The 19370-nt window shown below is 36.0% G+C and overlaps 1 protein-coding gene across 3 annotated transcripts in view; it reads right to left on the minus strand.

The window, feature by feature from the left end:
- The window catches only part of LOC129751619 (LON peptidase N-terminal domain and RING finger protein 1), a 207262-nt gene that overhangs the window by 177874 nt on the left and 10018 nt on the right, over positions 1 to 19370 (minus strand). For 2 of the 3 annotated variants that reach the window (XM_055747222.1, XM_055747224.1), the window contains exon 2: positions 7861 to 9498. In XM_055747222.1, the coding sequence (XP_055603197.1) occupies positions 7861 to 8725 (865 nt within the window). In that variant the 5' untranslated portion in view covers positions 8726 to 9498. Of the gene's footprint in view, positions 1 to 7860; positions 9499 to 15225; positions 15621 to 19370 lie in introns of those variants that run through there. The other variant, XM_055747223.1, reaches the window with a different exon arrangement.

Below are 19370 nucleotides of genomic sequence, written 5' to 3' on the forward strand. Positions count from 1 at the left end.
CTTGTAAGCTTGATACATTTAGATTTGAATGTAAACCATTGTTTATGAAGTATCATCAATTTAAATAATATAAAACAACCAATCAATAAAATATATTTCCAGCTGAACTTTCCTAAATTTGAAAATGAATTACAAGTTATTTTATCAACCAAAAATTAACATTAATAATTTATTTCAGAATCAAAATCCTGTGAAAAATAATAAATTTAGATTTTTCAAAGAACGCAATTTTGAAAATGAATTCAGATATTAATTTATAATAGTGGTTTCCACTTGAATTTTTTTAGGTAATTCTGAATTTTCATTCCGAATCTGATTTCTGCATTTTGAACCTGTATAAAATTTCTGAATTGCAAGTTTGAAATCGATTTCTAAATTTAAAACGAATATTCCCAATAATTTTGGATCGAAAAGTGCATTTTATAACAGAACCCTTAACGAGCAATCTCTTATTTGAATTATTAATCCTTGATTCTATATAAATACCATCTTCAATTATTTATTTGAGATTCAACTAGTGAATCGGAACGAAAATTCCGAATTTTTAAAAAATCTTATATTTCAATTCTGGAACTTTTTAAAGTTTCAATTCTGCATTAGAATAAAGAGTTAAAAGCTTCAAACCCCGTCCTAAAAATGGGTTTTTCTTTCAAATCTTAAAAAATATATTTTTTTCAGTATTCCAGTATGATGAGTTCTTAATGGAAAATCAATCTTATTTTATTTAAAATGCAAAACCAAGATTTGAATCAGAATTTTGCCCCAATGATCTGATTCGGTGAAAATCAAAACTAAAAAAACTGGGATTCCAAATCTAATCACAGGTAAAAAATGTAGATTTCAAAAAAATTGGAACTAGAATATCGGAAATAATTAAAACCTAAGCTTACCAGATTTTTTCCGCACTTATCCGGGCAGGGCAAATCTGCGCTATTTTATCTTAAAATTTAGTGAAAGCCGGACATTCAATTTTAAAGTTTACAACCCAATATCTGGACAATATCCAGGCAAATTTGGGAATTCATAATTTAAAATCAAGACGAAAATAACTTGAAAAATTGTATCGTCATCAACCAGTTAATTTGGAGAAAACTTGCCCGAAGGATAGTTAAAGACGCAAAATACATTATTGTGATCACGCAATTTAAATTTTTCTTTGATTTGCAAATAGAAACATTCGTACAAAATCCAGACCATCTGGTTACCTTAGTGAGTCTAATTTTATTATTCGAACTCTTTAATGTTATTCGGATAAAAATCGATATTAGGGCTTAAGATCTGCGCCCATAATTGATGCATAAACTTCTTCTGCGAATAAATTTGGAGAGAGATTTTAAAGTTCAGTCTTAAAATATTTATAGATAAGATTTCGAGAGTTGGTCCTTAGTTCTGAGTCGATAAATACGAGAAATCTCGTTATTATTTTCTAATTAGAATTAGAATTTGCCGATATGCCGTAAAATTCAATCAGAAAATTTGTTTTCTGAGCAGATAAATTTTAGAAATTTCTCTTCAGCCTAAACCGGAAAAAGGATGTACTGAAACGAATTTCACCCATTCCTGCGATATATCACATCATGGGGTAAAAAAGGTAGCGCTGGGTTTTCATCAATAACTTTTTACAACAGAAATCGATTTGTTTTGAATGCGAGTAATGTTAAAGCTTCTATCATGACAAATTGCACCTCGATTAGGGTTCGGTTTTCGTTGCGTCAAATCAATTAATTAATCCTGTTGAAACTTCTTGGTTTTTCAACCGATTTTAATTCTGTAAACAGCAATAAAAGTAGCTTCAAAGTTTGAAATGAATACGAATTTTTGTTACAGTATATCTTTAAACTGACTTTGTGGTGGACAGGCGCTTAGAATGGGTCAAGTACGTTTAAGGTCAGTAACACGTTTTAGCAACTCAAGTTCACGCTCAAGATGTTTCTAAGTTCTTCAGCCTAAAACATGATTTTGAAAAAGATTTGCTTTTGTTCGCTAATCTTTGAAGAAAAAAAAAAGTGTGAGGCCCCCGATCGATGTTATATCTGAAGAGAGAGTTGGATGGGGAGAATCTTCTCGTTAATGTGACAACTTCTCAGAGATGTCAATTTTTTTCTGCTTCAAGGGTCCCAAAAAGGACACCGTGTGCTACTTGGCTTGTTGTAAAATAGGTTTCTATGTTTTTGCTCTAGCATTTCGCTTAAAAATCATCGTAGGTTATTCCAAACGTGTTTGGTCAGCTTTTTTTCAAGCGTTGTAACATTCCTTCATATGCTTATTTTAGAACATTTTCCGGAATTCAAATCCACATTATGTTTTCAGAACCAGAACTTTTTCAGAAATCTCCCAAGCAACCAAAAGTCACATATTTACTTGAATGAAGGCATTGAAAGTTACATATTGGCTGACAAAGAGAATCAACTGCCCAATTCCCTTGAGTGAACTTTATGTACTCATTAATGAACTTGAAAGTTGCAAAAGTGATTAATTTGTACGTTGTATGTGACTCGTTTTGCCCAATTCCCATTAGTGAACTATATGTGCTCATTAACGAACTTGAAAGCTGCAAAAGTGATCTATACGTACGTTATACGGGACTTAAGTCACATAAAGGGCACAAAAGTGCTCAATACGGGATTTGATAAGTCACATAAAGGGCACAAAAGTGCTCAAACGGGATTTAATAAGCCACAAAAAGTGCATTGATGTGTTTTCAAAATCAAATCACCTCTTCGAGTTTTAGTTTCAGTTAGAACAACATCTAGGCGTGGTCTCGTGGTAGCGTGTTCGATTCTCACCACGAAGGTCGGGGTTCGATCCCCAAGCCGGGCAAGTTTATTTTCAATAAGTAATTTTGTACATGAGTGACCATTCTGATGCGATATATGTAGGAAATGTAGGAAAAAAGCAATTGAGCAATTTGTCGAGTTTGAAATCCAGCGCGTGGCATCATGGCGGCACCGGTACAGAACACAGTAAATAATCAAGAGAAGAAGCATTTTGCGATTTTTTCGAAGCTGAATTAAGAGGCCGCTGGAAGCTGAATAGAAGATCATTAAACTTGTTTTGGAACTTGAAAGTATCAATAAGAACTTAAATTTTGAGCTGCGTAGAACGTACTTCATATCAATGATGGGGCTGAGTAAGCGTTTTTGTATCTGTTTTATGAGACTTTTGGTTGCTTGGGCTGACAGTACGTTCACTCAAGACAGACAGGATGTGGGAATAATAAATATTTTATGTTGTATTTTTAATGATTCTCAGAAAAATTATATGATTCCAAGTAGAACCTCTTAACATTCGTGAATCCATAAAAAGGACTAATTTTCTTTTCTTAGCTCAAAACTGCATTCTTTCTGTCTTCAAGTTTATTTCAATGCTTTTGTAAACTTGCTACATTGTTGCCAGTAATTCTGAGAGCTATTTCCAGCCAAATTTTATTGTTTATTTTGATTTTTTTTTTCTCGAAATTTGCACACTTTTGTTGAAATCTTTGGTTTAGAATCTTTTTACAAATTTTTAAAAATCGGCAAAAAAGAGTTTTAAAAGATAGTGAAAATGTGATTATTTTGAAGGAATAAGGGGGGTGCTGCACACTGCAATTTTCCCCCAATTTGATCTAAAGGAACTTAATCAAAATTAGAGAAAAAATTTAAACTTTTTCAACATATTTTCTATAAAAGCTTATTTTGATCTCATTCGATACAACTTTAATATACGAATCTATAATTTGGCATGAGAAAAATGCTGAAAAAACGATGATTTTCGTATTTTGTACCAAAGAGCTAAAAAATATCGACTTATGAGTTTATTTATAAATCTCTCCTTATAAATATCATTTCACAAAGGAAAATAATACACTTGTTGATGAATTTCAGAAAACTTAAAGCAATGTTCCAACTTTCTTTTTTATAGCTTCTTGATTCTTCATATCTGCGCAAGGTTGACACAAGAGTTCTGTTATATCGGTTTGTTTTTATCAAATCTGCAAATAATTTCTCATTTTGAGTTGTCGTCGGTAATTTTTGTTTCTAAATCGAAAATTAATAAACGAAATGTTGACCCTTCGTTTCAAATGATTTTTAGAAATATCACGGAAAGCTTATTTAGGGCCTAAGCTCTAAAAACTGATTTTGGAGTTTTGGGTAAAATCGATCTTTGATAACTGAATAACTATTATATCTTAATGATAAACTGAAAGCTGATTTATAAACAAATTATTAATCAATTATATTCAATTTGTGATTTTGTATCAAAAACATTCAATAGATTTGGAAATAAGAACTAGAAAAGAAACTTCAATTTTCTCTTAAAGTCAAAATCAGTTGATTGTTTCGTTAAAAAAATTATTTTCAAATATCTGTGATGTTTTCAAAAAAAAAATCACAAATTTATTCAATGAATTTATACCTTTTTTTAAATTATTTAAAAATCAAACACTAATAGAAAAAAAAACTTAATAAATTTTGGAAATCAGCGTCCAAAAATAATCCAAATTTAGCATATCTATTTATCGCATCTCGGAAAAAGTGAATTTTTTGCCTTGTTAAATTTTAAAAAAATCATGAAATGAAGCATAAATTTCTGATAGGACAAGGAAAAATCACATTTTTCTAGGTGTAAAACTTGAAGAGCTGATTATGGCTAATTCGGGAGTGCTAAATCCAAATGTGCATTTAATTTCATTATCTCAGTTATTGTTTATGAGATTCAAAGCTAACGTTAAAAAAAGGTAAAAGTTCATTTAATAATTTGTACATTTTTTTAAAACAAAACTGTTAAACATGATAGCGATATGGAAATAAATATTTTGAATTGATGGCTTTTGATTTTTTCGTAACTACGAGTATTTGGAGTCTACGAAAATCCGGAAGTTTATTGATATTACAAAGAAATTTCAAACCACAATTATGTTTGCAGTCTTGTAAGAAATAGTTATGGATATTCTTTTCAATTAAATTTCCTTAAAAAAAATTATAATCACATTTATTTTCTAAAGCATTGTATCTCAGAAACTAGAAAGTTTGGATCCTTCTTGTAATAAAGAAAATAAGTAAGTAAAATTAATGGAATAATCAACTGTTTTGAGAAAGCTAAAACTGGATTATAACTTTTAGTTTTAATTATCATTGTGTGAATGATCTGAAAACAATATCGACGATAAAATCGATATAAGTCTTGAAAGCCAGTCGAGTCAAAAATCACTTCAATATCTTTCGAGTTAGTATTTTGAATCTTGGAACAGATATTAAATGTCTATCGCATAAGGACTAATATCTTGAGAATAAAAGAGCGTTTTTATTTGATATTAACTTATCCTTTTTTACTCTGAAAACTCTAAATGAACACAATAGTTATAACACAATCAAATCATTGTTTCAAGAAGCTGTAGAAATTCAACTTTCTAATTTTAATAACTGGGTGATACATTTCGATACGTGTCTGTTTTTAATTTATTACCTACTTCATGAAAAGACGAAATTAAAATTAAATTTAATGAATCCTCTAAAAACCTGTTTGGTTTTTAAATGATTCACTTAAATCAGCATAATATCAAAGTCAATCATTATTTTGACTTTTTTATTAGAAGAATTTTTCAAACTATGTAAATTTAACTATTCGTACTAATGGCCACTGTTCAACTGTTTGAGTAGTTGTCAGAAGCTACATCTTACAAAAACAAGAGAAAACTGGAAGAGGACCTATTTTACAAAAAACATCATTTTAGTAGCGTAAAACAACGTTGGTCAATGTGTTTTCGATCTAAAATAGCAATTGACAGATTGGTTCAACACTTAAAACGTTCTGGATTATTTTTTTCGTGAGAAAAAAATGATCGTTGAAAAAGAATTGGGAAAAAAATCGACATTTAACATTTTCAACTTAACTTTCAACTTTAACAGTTATTTACATTTGAGTTGTACGTTTTCCGATAAAAATGCAAAAAATGTTCAATCCACGATTCAGTTTTTCTTGGAATACTTGTGAAATGTAATCATAAACCTAAACTCCTGAGAGTTTTCAAACAAAAACGGGTATATATTTCACAGTATGTATAACATTGAATAATCGTTACAATGTTAAAAGAAAGATAAGAAATTCTGACACTGCTAATAAAAATTCTATGCTTCTGAAGCGCCTATTGGAAAATTAATCACTCCTATCTTTTGTTTGAATTTGTTTGATAGTTCACTTTTCGGCTTTTTCGCAGATCAATTATAAATGATAATTTGATGGTTGATATTATTAGCAATTTTATGGATCTGTTTTAGATAATCTTTCAAAACCAACCGAAAAAAATTAAAAAATAATAAATTATCAATTTGTACAGAAATTTTACTTACAAGTTGAAGGTTAAAAATCTGCAGTAAATTAAAAAAAAATACTTTTCACAAAATCTTCCTTGTTAATATAGCCCTGTTTATTATCAATTATTTGATATTTTAAATTTAATTATCGCATGAATTGAAGCAAAGTTATTCAAATATGAATACATTAGTTTTAATATTCTATTCAAGTTTTAGCTTAATGCAATTTGAAAAACGTGGCATCAAGAGAACTTGCATACAACTTGATCAAAGCGGGCGCTTTTTTAACGCTTGTTCCAGTCATGGGGTACTTGATTGAATAAAATATCTTTGATTGTACACAAGTTGGTGTGGAGAAAACTTGAATGAAAAATATTTTATCAATTCAAATTTGCTGCAAACATCTGTAAGAAATTTGTCCGCTATATTTCCAATTTGTATGTTTATTACATCAAAAGAAAGGTAATAAAAAGGGATAGCTTTACAAGAGAAGCTTTTGCGATTTTTTTTTAAATTACTGCAGATTTTTAACTTTCAACTTGTAAGTAAAATTTCTGTTCAAGTTGTTAGTTTATGATTTTTAAAAATTTTTCGGTTTGTTTTGAACGATTATCTAAAACAGATCCATAAAATTGCTAATAATATCAACCACCATGCATCCTACAATTTTTTTTCATATTAAAAGGGGCTTGCTAGAACTCTCATAAGAAAATTTTCAAAAAAAAATGGACTTTATTCACAAAAACTCATTGCGCAGAACAGAAATTAGTTCAATAGATCTCAAATTTGGCAGAAATACTTAAAAATGCCTGAGGAACAACCCTTATGAGTCCGGCTTTGATCTGCGAAAAAAGCCGAAAAGTGAACTAGTCTAATACCCACGGAGTGGAAAATTTTGGAATTTCAGGGGTATATCACCTACTTACATAGGACCGCGCATTGTCTCACCCATGGGATTTTGAAGTTGGGTTTGCAATCTTTATATTCTCAAAACTTATTCTTATTGAAATTCAGTTCTTAGTTATGTTATAAAATAATCCAAATAAGTTAGACTTTTTATATAAAAAAAAACTTGCGTCCACTACTAGACATATTCTGTTGATGGCGTTATTGAACCGCAAATAGCATTACCATAATTAATCAGTAATTACACTACAATCTAGTATTGTGAATACTTTCTTGGTCTTATTACGATCGGGCATTAATTTGCGGCGCTACAATTAAGAGCAGTTTGCACAGATGATGTTATTATTATTACATGCATCATTAATTTTATAGTGGGAGGTGGCAAAGTGTGGAAAAATCCCCATTGAACAGAACAAAACCCTATCAAATCTTTTACGACTCATATGTATCTCACCGGTTGACATTAACTCAATAATGGTGTTGACTATAATTTTGAATGAGCCATTAGGTACTGTTGTAGAGAATAATATAAATCTTGGCACCACAATTTATCTTTTAGGTTAAGATTCAGATCTAAGCAAACATTCATACTTTCTAAAATGTAAATATTTTGTTGATTAGGCCATACAGTAATACAAAAAAAACGGAAACAACTCACCATATTCCAGACTCTGATTGCAGCACCGCAGCGCATCATCGAGCGCACCGCACTCCAGAAATCGCTGCGCCTCCTCGTTGTACTCAGCTGCCTTCAGCTCTGGTCCCCACCAACGCTCGACCAGTCTTCGGACCAAAATGTCCTGCTCGAACCCTATCACACTACCACTACCCTCATCGCCGGCACCGTTGCCAGAACTTCCGGCAACCGAGCTGCTGCTGATACTAACACTTGTTTCACCAGTACTACTACATCCGGCCGTTTGGTCAATATCCACCGATTCTTCCGACTGAACCAGTGTTGCCAGACTGTCGGAAGTTACCGTTGCAGTTCGGCTGGCTACTGTGGGAAACTGCTGACTACAGACTGGGCACTTGGTGTGCCCAAAACAGCACTGCCTACAAAAGGTGTGGCCACAGGTGGCCGTCACCGGAAACCGTAGAACCCCTTCACAGACCGGGCAACTCAACGGATCTACCGTCGTTGAGCCGTTATCGTAGCAAAGTTTGTTCAAACTTATCGCGGTATCATTGGTCCGTTTGCTGTAGTTGATCAGGGATTGCGAAAGCTGGGACAGTTTTTCCAGCGGGATCAGGTTCGATCCCAGCAGTTGACTGATGTGCCCGTACACATCCAGGGCTTCCTTCAGTCGACCCGATTTGGCAAGAGAGTCTCCATAGTTGTAGTACACTGATGTGGGCAGCTGCCTTGGGCTGGCAGCACTTCCGGTGGCTGCAGACATTTCGCTCACGATTTCACTGGTGCCAACTCGTGGGGATCCGTAATTCTCCCGCAAAAACTTCCGAAACGATTTACACGCCAGCAAATAATCCCGTCCCATAAATGCATCTGTCATCGCAGCCATCCCACACTAACTAATAAATCTTTCTCACCTGCCGCTGTTTTTCTTTCTCGCGTTTTACCTTGGAGACTGCCCAGCTATTTCTCAAAATACAACCCCACACGCGCGGCGGCTTTAAATCTTTTGGCTAAACTTTTCACGCAATCAGAACACATCGGTCACGTGTCGGACCGAGTTTAATTTTCCCGACTAATTGAGCCGGTTTCAGGCCCGGAAAATTCACTTCTAGAGAGAGAGAGAGAGAACCACTTCCCAGAGCCAAGATCAGAGATGCAGCAACCACTTTCGTAGATTTTCGTACCAGATTTTCGCGCGAACCCGGTGCGCACTTTATTAATAGAGATTGAACGCACTGCGGAAATTCACTCTTGGGCCCGTCTCTCGGCTTCTTTTTCTTCTCTTCTTAGCTACTTGCACTTTGCCAGGGAAATATTTTAATTAAATTCCTTCGTATAGCCACATAGTTTGATTCGTCGAGAAAAAAAAGCAACGACCAGAACACACCCAAGATATTCGAAGCTTGACGGGACAATCGACTGGTCGCTCGGCAATAAACAGCTTTAACAAGGAAAGAAAAATGCATTCGTGCACATATCACTCCCTTTGACCCCTTTCGCTTCCTAGACGTATCACTGAGGCTGCTTCTTAGTGTAGAGTAGTTGAGATGCACTCGGTTGCACTCGACAAAATTCAATTATCCGTTGCTCTTGGGTTGGTTATGCTTTCCCGGCACCCGGGAATGCTGCCGTCGTCCACGAATCAGAGCGGGCGGTTGGCTGCGAAAGATAAAAATGAGACGAAAAAAAACCTTGTCAGTTTACGATTATGGTTTCTTTACAATGTAATGGATGTCGAGAATTGCAGTCTTCCTTGAAGGGAAGCTGGCTAGCTTCTTTCAATTGGAGCGCGGCTAGGGCTCTAGATTTGATGCGTAATTGAGTTATTGACAGCGACGACGAGTGGATATTGGTTGTCAATTTGTCGATGCCTGTAATGGATGGTGGCATCATTTCTTGTACTTAATTGCTTCATTATGGTACTCGGAGAAAGGGTGGAAAATTGATGTTTTTCATTATTTCCTGAAGTTGATTGTTTTCCACTTCTATAAAGATGGTTAAAATGGTAAAATTACTGAGTTAAAAATCATAATCATCAGCATCAGTAGTCATTTAAGGCAAGAAAAAAATTATGAAAAACCTTTCGTCAAGAGACGAGTTTACAAACTACTATAAAAATGATGACAGACAATCAGCATCAGCTGCCTTAGAAATCTGCACTTCCTTAGCCAACTCCGTCTTTTTTTCCAACGGAAGGCCAGATCGATGCAAACAATCAGCAGGAACAGCCTTAAAACACTGCACATTCTAAGCCGATTCCGTCTATTTCAACAGAAGAGCCAAACCGAAACAAACAATCAGCAGCAACAGTCTTAAAAATCTGCGCTTCCAAAGCCATTCCGTCATTATCACCGGAAAGCAAAATCATAACGAACATTCAGCAGCAGCAGCCTTAAAAATCTGCGCTTTCAAAACCATTCCGTCTTTTCCACCGGAATGGAATGCCAAATCAACAACAGCAGCAGCAGCCTTAAAATTGTGCACTCCCTAAGCCAATACTGTCTTTTTTCACCGAAAGGCCAAATCAAAACAAACAATCAGCAGAAGCTGCCTTAAAAATCTGCATTTCTTAAGCCAATTCCGTCTTTTCCACCGGAAAGCTAAATACAAAAAAATCAGCAACAACAGTCTTAAAAATCTGCGCTTCAAAAGCCATTCCGTCTTTTTCCACCGAAAAGCAAAATCATAACAAGCATTCAGTAGCAGCAGCCTTAAAAATTTGCGCTTCTTTAGCCAATTCCGTTTTTTTTTTTCATCAGAAAGTCAAACCAAAACAAACAATCAGCAGCAGCAGCCCTAAAAATCTGCGCTTTCAAAGCCATTCCGTCTTTTCCTCCGGAATTGAATGCCAAATCAGCAAGTACAGTCAGCAGCAGCAGCGGACTAGAAATTCAGCACTTCCTAAGCCAATTCTGTCTTTATCCCCCGGATGACCAAATACAAAAAAAAAACAATCAGCAGCAGCCTTAAAATCTGCGCTTCCTAGGCCAATTCCGTCTTTATCCCCCGGATGACCAAATCAAAACCAACAATCAGCAGCAGCCTTAAAAATCTGCATTTCTAAGCCAATTCCGTCTTTATCCACCGGAAGAACAAATCATAACAAACAATCAGCGGCAGCAGCCTTAAAAGTTTGCGCTTTCAAAGCCATTCCGTCTTTTTTTAAACCGGAATGCCAAATCAACAGACACACAATCAGCAGCAGCAACAGCCTTATAATTCTGCAATTCCTAAGCCAATTCTGTCTTTTTTCCACTGGAAGGCCAAATAAAAGCAAACAATCAGCAGAAGCTGCCTGAAAAATCTGCGCTTCCTAAGCCAATTCCGTCATTATCCTCCGGATGAGAAAATCAAAACCTACAATCAGCAGCAGCCTTAAAATCTGCGCTTTCTAAGCCAATCCGTCTTTTTCCAGGGGATGAAGCAGACACAATTTTGTTCGAAGCAGCAGCCTTTATAATCTTTGCTCCCTGTGCTAATCCGCCTTTTTCCAGGGGCCGAATCAAAAATAGTTTATTTTGATCGTAGCAGCAGCCTTTAAAATCTGAGCTCCCATTGAGGCCGAACCAGAAAAAAATTTTCTGATCTTTGCAAAATTTCAGCTTCATCGGACTTGAATTAGGGGTGCCTCAAAGAGTTCAAAGTTTCGGTTTTTTACACTCAAAAAAGGGGAAGACCAGAAAAATCGGAAAAAAAAAATTTTATACTAAAAATTGGCTTTTTGGGACGTCGGTTTTCCGAAAAACGTCTCAAAGCCCCAAAGAGTCGATTATTGACAAAAAAATTTTTCGAGATAACACCAGATCTCGGGGTTTCATGCATTTCTACGTCATTTGAAATCAATATTATAACCTCGATGTTCCGAATTTCCTGTGGTAACCCTTCTGGTAATTTTTAAAATTATAAAGTTGATTTTTTACAAAAAAAATTATTAAACATAATTGTGAAACTTCGAGCGCTTTCAGGTACCCCTAAAAGTCTTATAATACTAAAATTTTGAACAGGCCTTTTTTGGGCCAATCTACAAAATGTATTGTAGGTTTGTGACAAACTTTAGCTGGTTCTTTCCTGTCAATGATGCTCAGTAGGATCTCACATTTTCCCTTATGTCATAAAAATCAGCCATAAAGAGAGAAAGAAAAACCAATTCAACATTAGTGCTCATTGAAGTTGGTTTAGTAAAAATTTCCATGGTGTAGTAATTTGACAACAGTTCTTAAGACTCTTTTTACATTTATTTAAAGCCAAGTTTATCTAGAAAGGGAAGTCAAGATAAAAAAACGCGGGTCTGAAAATTAAAGATACACACACACTAGCAAAGCTGACCTATTCCACATTCTTTAGAATTTAAGGATCCTATAGACGGATTTCACGCCAAATCGACACAAAATTTGCGCGACCCTCTCAGAAATCAATGAAACTTTGTAGGCATAAAGATCTTACCTAGTAAAGCAAATCGGTATACTTAGTTTTCCCAAAAATTATTTAGACTTACAATTGAAAAGGGCCAAACTTTTAAGGCAAAAATTTCGTAAACATTTTAAACTCGAAAATTACAATGCCTACACAAATGAGGTGTTTGTTAATTAAAATGATTGAATTTTTAGAAAAAATATTAATGATAAATTCTACACTGAGAACAATGCATTTTAAAAACTAAAACTCAATTTTCCAAAAAATTTCCATTTCCGAATTTGCTGATTTTTTTTCTAAGCCGGTAATAATAAGGCATAAAAGTCGTTCATATATTGGAACTTATGCATATTTAACCCTTCGTTTCATGATTTTTAATTTTTCCTCAAAAATTATTCTAAGCAGTTGGAAATGATGTGTACATCAAGAAAAAAATTAGAATTTAATACGATTTTTCTATTAATTAATTGTTGCAAATTTGTTACTCTATGAAACGGAGGGTTAAGGAGAAAAAGTGTTTTCCAACCAAAACTTTTTCATGATTATTTTTGAAAATCGTGTAATTTATTTTTTCAGTGTAGATTTCCAACCTTCAATTCAAAAACTGCTTCGTTGAATTGTTTGATTCCGAAGAAATGAGAACTTCGATTGTAATAATTGAAAATAAAAGTTAGCGGAAATCCTACACTGAAAAATTGCAAACTTAAAACTTAAAGTCAATTTAAAAAAAATTGCCATCTCTAAATTATTGGCCCGATCCACCATATTCCGATTGAATGTTAAATGTAAGTACTTATTTTTAAATTTTGTCAGAGTCAATGGATTATTATAATGATCTGTTTCTGTTTATCATTATACACCCAAAGCATTTGTTTTTCGTTTTTCATCAAAAACATATAAAAAATTTTGTAAGAAAAACTTTTTCCCTTGAAAGTGCTAACTTTGCGATGTTTAGAAGAGTTGGAGACAACATTATTTTCCACCACCCAAAAAAAAACTTTATCGAATTCTGAGATAATCATTTTTTTAAACAACTTCAAGTTTTCAATCTGCATTTATTTTCAGTGTAGGATTTCATCTTACTTTTACCATCAATTATTACAATTGAAGCAAAATTTCTTAGAAATCAATACAATCAATTCAACGAAGCAGTTTTTGAATGAAATGTTGGAAATCTACACTAAACAAATTATACGATTTTAAAAAACATAATTTAAAAATTTTTTGTTAGCAAAAATGTTTTCCTTAAATATGCACAAGTTGCAATGTTTCGACGACTTGTTAGCCTTATTATTACCCGACTAAGAAAAAAAAATCATTAAATTCTGAGATGACGTTATTTTGGGAAATTAAGTTCTAGTTTTCAAAATGCGTTTTTCTCAGTGTAGGATTTTGAAATATTGGTTGTCAATTTTTTATTCTAAGAATTCAATCATTTTTCCAAAACACTCCCGTAGACCACATTTTTGTTGGAATTTTAATTTTAGAGTTGAAAATTGTCATTTAAAATTGATCTGAAAAGAATGGCCGTTTCCAAATGTAAGTCTAGATCTTTTATCAGACTCCAGTCAGATCTTTAAATTATATAAGAAAATCAATAATCATATTTAGCTGTTAATCTTCTTTAAAAAAAATTAAAAATCTTTTTTAAAAATGTTTTAAATAATAGAAACAGAAAAAAAATTAGGATATTGAAAATCAAAATTTAGGTTTTCATTTAACAAATTGCCTTTTGACACTTTTGCTTTTTCAAGTAAAGTTGAGGGTTACATAACGAGCTCTGCTATCATGGGTAAGAGGACCGATGTAAAAGTTACATCTCATACAGGCACTCGCGAAAACTAGTAACTATATTATGTAATCATCATCAGATACATCGGGAGATCAACGCAAAACAAATCCTTTTTTACCAGAAACTACAAAATAACTTCCGGATTAATCACCATGCAGCAACCGTCACACTATTTCCTGCTCCGTGATGTACTTCCAACGTAACCAATCACAACTGCACTTCAACGAATGCCAGAGGACTTTGCCTTTATTTACCAGAACAGACAATTAGACCGCCACCAAGTAACAAAACAGCTGACAGATAAGATACCGCTGCTCGTTGCCAGAAGAAGCTCTCTTCCATCCAATCTAATCCAAAAGAAAAATTAAACAGACTGACTCAGTTCCACGAACCAAAGAACCAACCACTTCAACCAGCTGCCCACACAAAAACAAACACTTCTATCGGGGTCCGGTCAGTGACAGAACAAACAGTTTGTTGCCGGCATCACAAAAAAAAACGAAAAAATGAAACAACGCAACTGCTCTACGATGATGATTCCTCACCAAGAATTATCACGTTTCGACTCGAAAAATTTGAACTAGGAGCTACACGGACCGAGGGAAAAAACCCGGACATCAGCAACATCCGACTGTGAGTCAGTTATCTTTTACAAGCAGTTTGAAACACGAACAACAACATCAGAAAAAAGTCTAAACGTCAACGGTTCCACTCCACATATCAAGTCACGTTTTTCCTGTGTTCTTCCTTTGATAGAAGTGAAAACCGGGTGCGATTCCACAGTAAAACCTGGCATCACTTGGCATCCGACGAAGTAATGTTGCGAAAAACCTTGGACCCAGCACCAGCAGCCGTTATGTAACTTTTGTCAAACGTTAACTTCCCTCTAGAATGGCGCTAACTGGGCCGGAGGAAGAACGCTGTGGCGTGGAAGGGTAGCAGCAGAATTTCTCTCAATTCAGGGGGAATTACTTTTCGATTTACTGCGCTCGGAGATGCGGCCCGATGTGTGTCGGTGTCGTTCGATTTTCCCGAGCACGAGATGGAACTCCGACGACCATCATCATCCATCCATCTGGGTCCATATGGAATGGAAACCCGGAGCATCAGCGGCTCCTTTTCGGTTGACTCTGACTGTTTCCGTTAGCTTTTTCCATCTTTATCTGCTGCTTGCTACTCACCCTGATATTTACTGGGAAATCTTTCTGCAGTTTCCTTCTTCCAGGCGGTGTGCCGCAACCAAGAGCTCAACGCTGGAAAATTACATAACCATCGATGATGACGGCGGCAACGACGACGCTTCCCAATTTAAACATCTAATCTATATCGGATGAGAGATATAGAGCAATAATGACCCTCTTCTGATGACTCCCCCAAACGTACAATGGGTCTGATCCGGTTTTTTTTTCACTTAAAACGTGCGTCTCCCGACTTCCGTCCCGGGCAAAAATCCCCGTCTACCGAATCCCGATTACCCAATCCAAAAAAATAAACACGCGCGCGACTCCACCTAGCTGTTTGCGTTCGTACGTTCCCGAAGGGAAAAACCGGGAAAACATCCACCGACCAGGCAGCGCGAACCGAATTCAACTGAACCTGAAACCGAATTTCCACCAACCATACTCCTCTCATTTGATGTGAGTTCCCAGGAACTCACGAGAGAGCAACAACAGCCAACTCTCACAGCCGAAGCCAACTGAGTTTTCCAACCAATACCAAAATCGACGGACGGGAAAATGAACCCAAAACAATCCACCAACACAACGCGAAGACAACAGCCCCAAAGAAAAACACCGAAGCAGAGAGCCGAGTCCCCCTGTTTTGGGGGACCGACTTCTCTCTGTTTATATGCGCGCGGTTCCACTTACACCACGCTGCCCAAACAGTGGGACACATCGTGCACGTGGTTGTGTAAGAAAATCAACTGCTGCTGAGTAACCAAAGCCGAGGTGCGTCGTTCGTTGGGTGGTTGTGTTGTGTAAGCCCATCCACCATCCAACATTTGTGGCAAGCCGCCGCCGCTTATTATGGTTACTACACTTCAACAGCTGGAGCCAGTACGGTAACGAGTTGACACACGGCCTCAATCTGACAGCTACCTTAATATGTTTTCAGTGGTAATGGGTGGTAGCACGCGAGTTACCGAAACCGATGAGTAAAAATGTTTCGCAAGGGATCAAGATCACTATGCCGAATTACACAACACCAAACCTAGCTCACTTCGTTTTTTCGTGGGTCACAGATGATGATCGATCTTTTGGTGTTCTATGAGACATTTTTTTTTCGATAGCTGATGCTAGAGTGAACAGATAGATAGAATCTGGTCGCATCTTTTCATTTACTGCAACGCCCCTAGTTGTCGCTTCGCAAATCTATTGACAGTGTTTTGATCCGGATGGTTTGTTTACTTAATGGTGAAAATTTCATCAAGATTGAAGCAGTCAGTCAAAAGTTATCGACGATGGAACGCGAAAGGCGAGAAAAAAACCGACGTGGTCAGGGGTAAAGATCGCGAAATTCCTGAAATATCCTAAATCGACTGTAAATTCGGTGCTGCAACGTTACCGGGAGACCCTTACGGTGGATCGAGCAAAACAAACAAGGCGTAAAAGTGGAACATATGACCGGAAGCTGCGAGCAAAGGTAATTCGATCAGTTCACAATAATCCTGGAATCTCCTTGCGTGATTTGGCGAAAAAGTTCAAGACGAACCGCAGTACAGCTCGACGAATTTGTTTGCGAGAAGGCTTGCGGTCGTATCATGCAAGCAAACACCCCAACAGGACGCTGAAACAAAACCTGGTTGCCAAAACCGGGGCAAGGAAGTTGTACGAGAAAGTGTTGACCAAGTACAACGGATGCATTTTGATGGACGACGAAACTCACGTCAAAATGGATTTTGGACAAATACCCGGTAACAAATTTAACCTTGCGAAGCGTAAAGGGAATGTTGCGGGTAGATTCAAGTTTGTTTTCGCAGATAAATTTGCTCGTAAGTTGATGATTTGGCAAGGGATCTGTAGTTGTGGGAAGAAGACTAAGATTTTCATCACTGGGGACACAATGAATGGAAATGTTTACAAAGAAGAATGTCTCCAGAAGAGTCCTAACAATCATTCATTCGATCCCACAAAAAGGTCCGGTGAAGTTCTGGCCGAACCTGGCAAGCTGCCACTACAGCCGGGATGTCGTTAAGTGGTATAAGGAGAACAAGATCGATTTTGTTGAAAAAAGTATCAATCCACCAAACTGTCCGGATTTTCGTCCCATCGAGAAATATTGGGCAATAGGTAAGGGCTACCTGATGAAATGTGGCAGAACCATGAAAAAACCTGCTCTAATGGAAAAGTGGTGGAACAAGATGGCAAATGAGGTTACCAGCAGTACTGTGCAGAAAAAGAGGGGTGGTATCACAAAAAAAAAGTTCGAAAATTCATCCGAAAATCTGACGAATGATTTATACACCCAAAATAATTTAGAAATTAATAATACGGGATTTTTCACGTAAACTCAGCTTTTATCGCATGAAATGGATTCTACGTGATTTGGTAGTAAACCATTTTCCTCCACTTGGCTGATACATGAATTTCACGTAAATTCTAAGTGGGTAAATTGAAATCCATCGTGGTCTTTTTTTCTGAGCGTATAGTTGTACGGGATGGATGAATTCTTATAAGAATATTATCGGTCTCAAAACAGCTGACTTTGTTTACTTGTATTTTTCTCGTTCGCAGGAAAAGTGTGCCGGGTGTATTTAAAAAAAAATCGTAAACTTTGGTGTTTATTCGGTTTTGTACGGATGTTGGATTGGGAGCAGCTTGTTGTTGACGCTGCTGCACGGCTGTGCTACTTCAAACGGGGACCTTACCGCAAGCGGATGCAGAAAAAAAATGTTCTGCTCCTCAGTGAAAGATATATTTTTCGTGGCCGTAGAACAGCAAAAGAAGAGGGCCTGCCGTCCAAATAAGTTCCATTTAATTCAGACAGTTTTTTTAAAATAATTGGTGGTAATCAACAATGATAAATTGCAAAACATTCTGACTTCCACAGGTTTATTCAGATAACTTTCGTCGATCTGGATTGACCTGCCTCATAGATAACAAGCATCCCCGGAGAAGAATGAGCCACTCGATGTGGTCCACAAAAATTGCTACAACTACACTTTGGAACTAAAGGTAATTTGGTAAGCTGAGTTCTACGTCGTCAAACATGGTTTAGTATTTCATATGTTTGTTTATTACTTGTAGATTTTGAACAACTATAAAAGCCCTGATTATCGTCAATATCGTCTATGCAGTCCACGTCGCGCCTTCGAAAAAGTAATAAGGAAAAGAAAAGCCCCTTTTCCCTTGATTTGAGCAAAAGGGTTACAAAGGAACAAGCGAGCTGCGGATTTTTATAGGGGAAAGTTCCGGCTCATTCGGAAGTTAGTTAATTCCTTTCTTACGTTAAAAGATTGAGTTATAAATAGGTAATTAATTCTTTTTCCATTTCAGCATCATTTCGTCAAACGAACTGCAGGGCAGTTGGGATCAAAATATTTCTTCACTAAATAATGGACCATGGTAAATAGTCGTGAAGGTAAAATAAAATGTTGAAAAAATGCATGAATTTTCATTTAATTACCGATGCAAACAACCATTAATTCTAATTAGGTTTTCATTTCAATATTATTTCCCTTTAAAGTAGATTGAACTAATGATAAAAATAACTTTCGCTATCAGATCTGATGGAATTCACCAAAAATTCACGTAAGTTGTAGGTGATGTTCATGACACACAAATTCTTATAAGGGTGCGTTCACGTGTTTTATTCGTAGAAGCTACGTGAAAATCATTTGGATAAAAATTATGTAGTTTTTCACGTAGCCACGACGTGCAGATTATTTTGGGTGTATGTATTTTTTTCCTTAAAGTGCAATAAAAACCCTACAAAATGCCATTTTTACTTTTGTTGTACGTTATATCTTTTCGGAGAAATGATCTATGTTATCCGATTCTATGTGAAATAGACTTTAATAAACAAAGCCTTGGCCCAACGAAAGACACCATGCCTGTTGGAATGGTTTATTCTGAACTTCAATCATGGGAAAACGAAGATATGGAGTCCCGGGTCTAGACCCTAACAAGGTCGAAATCCAGACTGCCGCATTACTGACTTGATTGCAGGCTAGATTCTGCAAAGATTTGTTGTGCTAGCGATTGCTCAGCATCGTGTGTTGAGTTTGGCTCTCATACACTGTCTGTATGGTTGGAGCGCAAGACAACTTTAATCGAGATGCCACATTCTCCCCGTTTTCAATAAATGCTTCATTATTATAATTAAT

Source organism: Uranotaenia lowii, chromosome 3, assembly GCF_029784155.1.
Source record: "Uranotaenia lowii strain MFRU-FL chromosome 3, ASM2978415v1, whole genome shotgun sequence".
NCBI classification, from domain to species: Eukaryota; Metazoa; Arthropoda; class Insecta; order Diptera; family Culicidae; genus Uranotaenia; species Uranotaenia lowii.